General features: G+C 46.1%; 1 protein-coding gene across 1 annotated transcript; it reads left to right on the top strand.

Annotated features, from left to right (window-relative positions):
• Positions 1–30: 30 nt before the first annotated feature.
• Positions 31–4,667, top strand: UQCR-Q (Ubiquinol-cytochrome c reductase ubiquinone-binding protein). The gene is made up of 3 exons (XM_089565675.1): positions 31–173; positions 809–982; positions 4,511–4,667. The coding sequence occupies exons 2-3, from the start codon at positions 829–831 to the stop codon at positions 4,603–4,605; spliced, it is 249 nt and encodes an 82-aa protein (XP_089421801.1). The 5' UTR covers positions 31–173; positions 809–828; the 3' UTR covers positions 4,606–4,667.
• The last annotated feature ends 3,864 nt before the right edge of the window (positions 4,668–8,531 follow it).

Below are 8,531 nucleotides of genomic sequence, written 5' to 3'. Positions count from 1 at the left end.
CCCGATAACGTAGCAAACAATGACTTGTGGTGACCTGTAGGTGAGCGGTGGTGAACAGCGCAGAGGCTAGGGGTGGCGTTTAGTCTTGTTGCAGTGAGGTTGGACCGGCGGTTTAGGGTGCAGTGCCGTGAACTGCGCATTTAATTTATAGTTTTCAAGCGAAGCTAGAGCCGGTAAGCTCACTTTCACAGAGTCTTCTTTTTAGCCTTTCTGTCGTTTCGGGAATTCCCTGCGCCCTAGTGAATTGTGTACGCGAAGCACCTGCTCGGCGCTTTCTTTAACCCGTAACTGTCCGCAACGTTGTAAACGCGTACCCTGTTAAGCATACTGGTGTTTTCTGCCCTTTAACGGTACCTTATCTGTTGCAGGCAGATTTCTATCGAAACATCTTGCTAATTCTTCCATTACGATCTTTATGTGGAACTACCGGTACGACGATTAGTAAAAGGCAATCAAGGTCATCTGGGGACACAAGTGGCCGTGTGGTTTATGTGGAACTGCTTGTGCAATGCCTTTAGGAGCACGTAATAAACGTATCTTGCTACCGGATTCTACTTATGGTAAAGAGCATTGCGCCTTGTGACAAATAGCTCTACAACACTGATTCCGTCCACCAAAGTACGCCAAGAGAGTCCGCTCTTCACTATGGTACTAATGAAACGGGCAGCAATGTGTGTTGGAAATTATTCCAGAAACGTTAAATGCGTCGCGTCTACTCTAAATCGCGTGTTTCGTCTTGTTCAGGCTTCAGCACCTTTGACATGGCAATCGCAGTTTCCTGATTGTGTTTTTTTGTGGCTTCTTTCAGATTGCTTGAAGAAAAAAAAAATGGGTCTTCATTTCGGCAACCTGTACAAATTGCGAGGAATTGTCACGTATCGGCTGTCTCCTTACGAGCAGCGTGCGTTCGCTGGTCTGCTGAAGCACGGTCTGCCGAATACCTTTAGGAGGACCATGGACCAGTTCCCCTACGTCGCGCCGCGTAAGTTGCAATACTGGAGTGCATCCATCACGCCGTCATGTTCATGCTGAATATCTGAGCAGAGTTATGCGTGACTGTGTGAATTTTGTAAGTGGGTATGGATTGCTGGATGCAAGATAGGAGCGTCCCCTTTGAAACGGAGTGGTAACAGTTACCACCATGCTGGGCCTTTTTTTTTTCCTTTATATTTCTGTAACGGTGTTATAAATCGGTATATTCTTCTTTTCCTTCATTCTGCATACATTCTTTGTTTTCTTTAAATACATTTTAATCCTACACTTCTCACTTTATGTCACCTCTTTGCTTTTGAGCCACCTATCGTCCATCAGCTTTTCCTAACTTCCACCGAAACTTGCAGTTGGTGCCGGCTTCTGGTAGCCACTGGCATTGTCGACACCATGGCACTTGTGTGTGTACACTTCTACCTGAAATTATATTATATAATGAGTGTGCTGAAAGTACAGGCTGGGACAGCATCTGATCATTTCCTTCTTGCTGTGTCCTGTCAATATGCTATTTCCTTCTGTCAGTCATCTGGCTTTCAGATTATTTAAATAATAAAAAAATTGCTGCTTATATGGTGCACAGGAAAGCTTCAAAGTAAAAAACGATGGATGGAAGCAGACTGAAATGTCTGCCCAGGCTGGCAGCTCTTTTCCGCATCATGGACAAGTGTGGCGAATGTATGTCCAGCTTCCTTTGAGCATCTTATTGTAGTTGCTGACTGGTATTCTGTTTTCAATCCTCTTGTACATTCATTCTTAAAGGGACAGTCTACTGCCAGAGGCAAGCACAAAAATATTGGCGTATTCTTGCTTGTGGTTTGTGCAGGAATTTATATTTTAAATTGGCAAAGAAAGTAAGACCAGGACTGGTGCTTGCGCCACACTGTTTTAAAACTTAGTGGCTCTCCAAGTAGTCAGCCAACATCGCCTGGACTTGCTACACGTTATGAATAGTACTGAGCACATTAAAGAAGCTCAGGTGGTCTAAATTAATCTTCTGAAGCCATTTAGTACGATGTCTCTCATAGCTCATGTCACTTAGGCATGTTAGACTCCGCAATATTTTTTTTTCTATACAGTTTTTCATCCGAAATTTCTTCTTCTACCTTGTGTTTGGCATCACCTTGCATTTCAAAATCACTTGCATTGTCATGCGGCTGTTCTTTCTTCGCATCTGTTTGGCTTTATCGTTGCAGAAAAAATGGCATGAGCACCTTGCAACATTCCGCATTTTTTTCTGCGCTCTTCAGCTTGAGATGAGGTTGCGTTCAAATAACATGCAATAGAGCTGTAGACATCCCTTATTCGGTGATACAGGTGGCACATGAATGTTGTTCATTTGGTGCAGCTAATGCAATGCATATCACGGGTTATACAGCCTCTGCTGTCATGGTGCCATCTCTCGTCGTCGACATGAGATGCCTCACCCACGGGCGCTCCCTAAACCCACTACCTCTTTCTAGAACACTAAACTTGCAAATGAGGTTGCTTGTGACCTGTGGCTTAGCATCTAATTACAATTCAGTTGAACATGGAAGCATGAAATTCCTTTTTTCGGCCTCATGCTCTGCAATTTTTTATCCATTCAGAGCCGGTCTTGCATGTACCTGTAAACTGGCTGACATTTTGGTTGTATAGCCAAGTAGCCTTTTTTCGGCCTCATGCTCTGCAATTTTTTATCCACTCAAAGCCGGTCTTGCATGTACCTGTAAACTGGCTGACATTTTGGTTGTATAACCAAGTAGCCAGGAAAATTATTGCCAGCTCTCTTACTTGATACCCAATCATAAGTTGTCCGACTGTCCCAACTATTATAGGCCTTTCATGTCAAATTGCCAGCACCACTTGTCTTGGAGCACTAGTTTCAAGAAGGGGGAGGCACGGCTCTGTTTTTATGAGGGCACTGGCTCACCTGAACACAGGGACAGTCAGGAGAAGACTGCACATGCACTGTCTTCTCTTTCTTCTTGTTTTCAGCTTGCACTGCCACTCCTGTTTCTTGAATACTGCAGAATGTTGCTTTTAACATGGCGTCCACCCAGCTAAGCACTGGGAGTTTGATTTTGAAGGTGTTGTGCATATTTTCACTTTAAGTGAGCAATCCATCATCACCAGTGCGTTGACAATTGCTTTTGAGGTTGTAGAATCAAGAATCAAGAAATTTCTGGGCTAGCACTGTTGCGTACTAGCAAGTGGCAGCACAAGGGTACGCTCGTGGTAATATTGAAGTGAACTTTATGAGGTAGGGTTTCAAGACACATCACTGTGGAACCATGGAGAGTTGTTGTGGAGGTAATTTCTGGAAAAAAAAAGATTCAGTGAAATGACTTTCAGGCTGCTTTCCGGCAGAGGAGAGAACACTGGAACCCGGTGCATTGTTGTGGTAGGTGACCGTTTTAGAGGTGATGTTGTTGGAACTTAATTTCGTAATGTGCCTTATTTTGTCGAGTCACCTGAATCAAAAACTGAAAAAAAAAAATGCAGTTGTGTAGTGGATGTGCGGGCTTTATGCAGATTTCAAGGGTAGGGTCAGCTTCACAGCAATGTGAGATAGCCTGTAAAGCATCCGCAATGCTCATTGTCATCAACGCCTGTCAAGCAGGCGAGCAGCCAGCAAAGGGCATTGCCAAACCCATATCCAGTCGTGTCTGTCCCTACTGTCACCCTAACGTTTTTCGCAGCCCAAAATTCGCATCCAGCCACTGAAGGTTAGCCTCAACGAACTGTTCAAAGCATGCAAAAAGTGGCTGTATACTCAGTGAATGGCTGATGGACTCTGCAACCTCACACTGGCAGGAAGTTTCCAATGGATCATGGAATTGAAATTCTGGTTAACATGGTGCGCTAAAGCTTGAGGAAATGTGCGGTTAACAGCAGGCTAGGTGGATCGGAAAATGATGACATCTTTCACAGCAGTGACAAAGCTTCAAAAGACTGCAGTTATGGTGATTGAATGTTGCAACGAGCTTTTCGAAATAAACTTATTTTGATAACATAATGATCACTACCTGCACAGTTATAAAAGTACCTAGTTTTGGTTTGGTTTATTGGCGTTTAACGTCCCAAAGCAACTAAGGCTATGAGGGACGCCGTAGTGAAGGTCTCCGGAAATTTCGACCACCTGGGGTTCTTTAACGTGCACTGACATCGCACAATACACGAGCCTCTAGAATTTCGCCTTCATCAAAATTCGGCCGCCGCGGCCGGAATCGAACCCGCGTCTTTCGGGCCAGCAGTCGAGCGCCGTAACCACTGAGCCACCGCGGCGGGGCGTACCTAGTTTTAATTCCTTCAAGGTAAATGTGTGGACTATATGGTGGCATGTTTTTTCCCTATCGTGTGAGTGGAAAGTAGGGGTACGAGTTATATGCAGGAGTGGGTTGTAAGCATGAAAGTACCTTACTTACCATATGGCCATATGAACCCATAGTACCATATGAACGAACATTGCCATGACCTGTATGTAAATAGCTTTGCCAAATTTATGAGCAGCATTGCATCAGTTTTATGTTTACTTTTGCAGCTTTCATTGTGGCTTACCTTGTCTACGACTGGGCCGAGCGTGAGCACGAGAAGTCTATGCGCAAGAACCCTGCTGACTTCATCAACGACAAGTAAACCTCAACTGAAGCCGTCTCCTTGTGGTAGAATGATTAAGTGAATATATGTGTACCTCTGAACACATGGGTTGTCATTTTATTTCACACCTATTATGGGAAAGTTGTACTGCCTGAAATATGTCTGCAGAAGCAGGCTTTCAGTGAAGACTGTTTATTCTAATGAAAAAGTAATTGCATTCTTGTACCTTTGTATTCTTTGTGAGCACCGTCATGCGAGCTTTGTCTTCCTTATTTCGGTTGCAAAGTAAGGTTTGTGTTTGTTACTGGGACTGAATAGGATAGTCCATGTCAAAAATCATGAAGCATAAGAAGAGTACCATTTCTGAAGAGTATCTTATTGCTGAAAAGAGCAAAAAGAAGTTTCAACTTTGCCGACATTACCACAGAGTTAATATTTTGCCCATTAGCTGAAATGTGTCGCACCTCTTGGCACATAGACTTGTGGCTGCTCCTTTGAGTCGGAACTGCAGTCTTGTATATGAGTGCAATGCAGCCAACTGTAATGTAGCTAGTTCAGTATCAGGTGTTGCATAAATATGCTCGTTAGATTAGGTGTGCAAATTCCTGAAGTCATTTTGAATCTGATTTCCTGCATTGAGGATGCCAACATGTGTTCCCTCTTGTTGGATGTTACATGTTACCAGCCCTGAGCGCCGTGTGGTATATCGTTATTTTAACCTTGGTCCAGTTTGGTGCAGGAAAAACCACATGTCCCTTTTCCCCTTTTGAAAAACGATGGCATTTGTGATGTATTACTGCTGAAACAACTGAATGATCATGACTAAGCTCGAGGGCTTAGGTGTAATGTTTGGTAGGGGTCAAATTTTGTTGCATTGTTTTTGAAGAGATCGTACTAAGTATCAGAACTGGAGGTCTGTTCCCATCGCGTGGCAAGTTGTTCACATGATCACATGGTGTCTTTTTTGGCACTGCACTTCAGCTCATGCAATATTTTTCAACTTTCAAGGTGCGCATGCTCATTGTACACCCATAAAGCAATGAAGCATGCTGTGTATACAAAAATCTCTACAATCTTGACACTAGCTATAGCGGCACTGTATGAAAAGGACGAGGTCACAAAACAAGAAGCATAACATAGTGCTGACTAACAAACAAAACTTTATTGGAGGAAAGTAACACAAAAGACTCACAGAAAAGATATGCGTGCACTTGGCCCAAACTAGTGAGAGGGCAGACATTGTGATAATCACCATTGAAGTAGCTCATCGTCCAAAAAAGTAAATTCTTCGCTCTGCCTCTTGTCTTGTCTCCTTGTACCTTCCACACTAACTTGCCCAGTTGTCACTTACTGAAACTTGACACATACCTTGGTAGCACATGTTATGCATGTGTTGTACATACACTGCACAATGTTTTACCTGGTGTAGTGTTGCCAGAGATGTAATGCTACATGTACAGCCACGTTGCACCATTATGAAAGCAATGTGGCTGCAATCTCATACAACATAGTTGCCAAATCGAATTAACGTCCGGCTCCCGCCTTTTTTTTTTTTTTTATTCTCCCCCGTACGGTGGGCAGAGTCGACCAACGCGTGGAGTGCCTTTCACCCAGTCCCGTGGCGGCTTGCCGCTCTGCCATCGGCGGAGTAATACGTAGTAGTCCGTAGAAGCAAATAGTCCGCGCATATTTTTATTTCTGCGGGCTTATTTTGTGGCTATAATATCTGCGAATGAAACTATTTATTCACGGAAACCTAAAAAACAAAATAAAGCGAAAGCAAAACCTCCACGGAGCTGCCTGAAAGGCACTCCACGCGTTGGTCGACTCCGTCCACTGTACGGGGAGAATTCAAAAAATAAAGGCGGGAGCCGGACGTTAATTCGATTTAATTAGGGAAATCGGCCACGCAGGGCAATAAGTCGACGTTTCTAAGAATGCTCGGAACGTGTAGATAGAGTTCCCGCGGCAAAAAGACGAGTCCAGATTCCTCTTCAGTGCACCTTTAAGCTTGGATTCAGTGGTGGCATCAGACGTCTTCCTAACCTATAGTTCTTGACCATTTCCGCGTATGTTTGCAAATGTTCGTCCACCCCCTGGCAGTCGGGCGGCTCTACGGTTACCTGGAAGTAGAGATCTCGGGTTAACGTGTGGGCCGGCTCGTTGCCAGGAAGGATGTGTGTGCTGGGATCTAAATTAAGGCGATCGTGCGTTCGATTTTGGCTGCGGACAGGATGCGAGCCGTTTCCGGCGAGACCCTGCCCGTTCCGCTGTTCCAGATTGCAGTTTTGCTGTCGCTAAGAATCAAACTAGCCTTGGCTCCGGCGCAAGCGAGCGCTATTGCGACCTCCTCGGCCGTCGACTACAGAGGTGACCGCCGCTCCCGACCTGCCACTCACTGCATCCACGTAGGCTACCTCTCCTGCCCTAAATTTCCGGCCCTTTTAGCCGCCTTTCCCTATGGTGTTCTGGGTGCATGTTGCGGGGGGGGGGAAACATATTCTCGCGACATTGCGGCGGTAGGGCTACCTTATCGCATATTGCAAATTCGTTTTTAAGGTAAGGAAATGACGCAGTATCTGTCTCACATATAGGCGGACACCTGAACGGCGCCGTAAGGGAAGGGCTAAAGGAGGGAGGGAGAGAAGAAAGGAAGAAAGAGGTGCCGTAGTAGAGGGCTATTATTTCGACAACTTGGGGATCTTTATCGTGCGCTGACATCGCACAGCACATGGACGCCTTCGTTTCGCCTCCTTCGAAACGCGGCCGTGTTCGAACCCGGGCACTCCAGCTCAGTAACCGAGCGCCCTAACCACTGAGCCACCGTGGCGGGTGTCGCATATATGCCCCTATCGAATTTTCGACCGACCTACTTCAAGATGGCCCTGCCCATACTCGTTCTACTCAGTCTTTCGAGCTGTGCGATTCGCATGTTCCCGGCTAGTTCAGTCCACCTGTTATGCACCCCCATTTCCAAAAGGCGGTCTTTAGAGGTGGGTATAGGTAGGGCCAGCGTCCTCTTGAAGCAACGCGTAATAAGTGCATCAATCCTTTATCGTTCGCCCTAATATCACATTTCGTCATGCCACGCGACTCGCCACAGTTTAGTGCGTTGAGCCGACGGCGCTCGCTCGCCTCGCAGCTATCGAATCACGTGACTTGCTGCGCCTCGCCACAGCTGCGTATGCGGCGCCGACGGCACTCGCAACTGCCGGAAAGCGCGTGGCGCGCCGTTCGCTATATAAAACATGTGGCGCGTGCTTACCTTCACACAAAGCCATGGATGAGCAACGTGCCGGAACTAGTGCTTCGACAATGTATCGTCGCCGTCAAGCGGAATCTGATAATCCTTACGATATGGGAAGGCGTCAGATAGGATAACCATGCTCAGTGCTATTATCGGCTGGATTGAACCACAGCTAATTTTTTAGCTATTACCGGTAGGCACCTGATTGTAATAAGAGATTTGTAGCCGCGGCCGTTAGTAATAGCCATATCAGTTTTTATAATTTCGAAAATGCAATTACTCTCGCTGCTGTGACTCAGCTAATTTGGGTCATTTCACGCGTCATTCGAAAACCGCGCGCTTGAGGGAGGGGCGCAAAGCGACGTCATGCGCGTACCATATGGCTCTGCGCGTACCACGCGCCAGTCTCAACCCCGCCCATGGGCAGAGGATGTCACGTTGTACGTGCGCAATGGAGAGTCGATTTGATTGGCGTCGCTCTGCGCCCTCCGGCAAGCGCGCGGTTTTCGAATGGCGCGAAAGATGGCCCAAATTAGTCGAGCCACAGCGGCGAGGGTAATTGCGTTTTCAAAATTATAGAAACTGATATGGCCATTACTAACAGCCAGCTACAAATCTCTAATTGCAATCAGGTGCCTATGTCGGTAATAGTTAACTATTTTCATGTCTGTCGCGTCAGCAAAACGTGTCCACAAGTTTTGTCCGCACGATTACGTCG

The sequence above is a fragment of the Amblyomma mixtum genome, chromosome 1 (assembly GCF_055824585.1).
Source record: "Amblyomma mixtum isolate Tamu chromosome 1, ASM5582458v1, whole genome shotgun sequence".
Taxonomy (NCBI): domain Eukaryota; kingdom Metazoa; phylum Arthropoda; class Arachnida; order Ixodida; family Ixodidae; genus Amblyomma; species Amblyomma mixtum.
The sequence above is the reverse complement of the archived record's forward strand: the minus strand, read 5'-3'. Positions and strand labels throughout refer to the sequence as shown.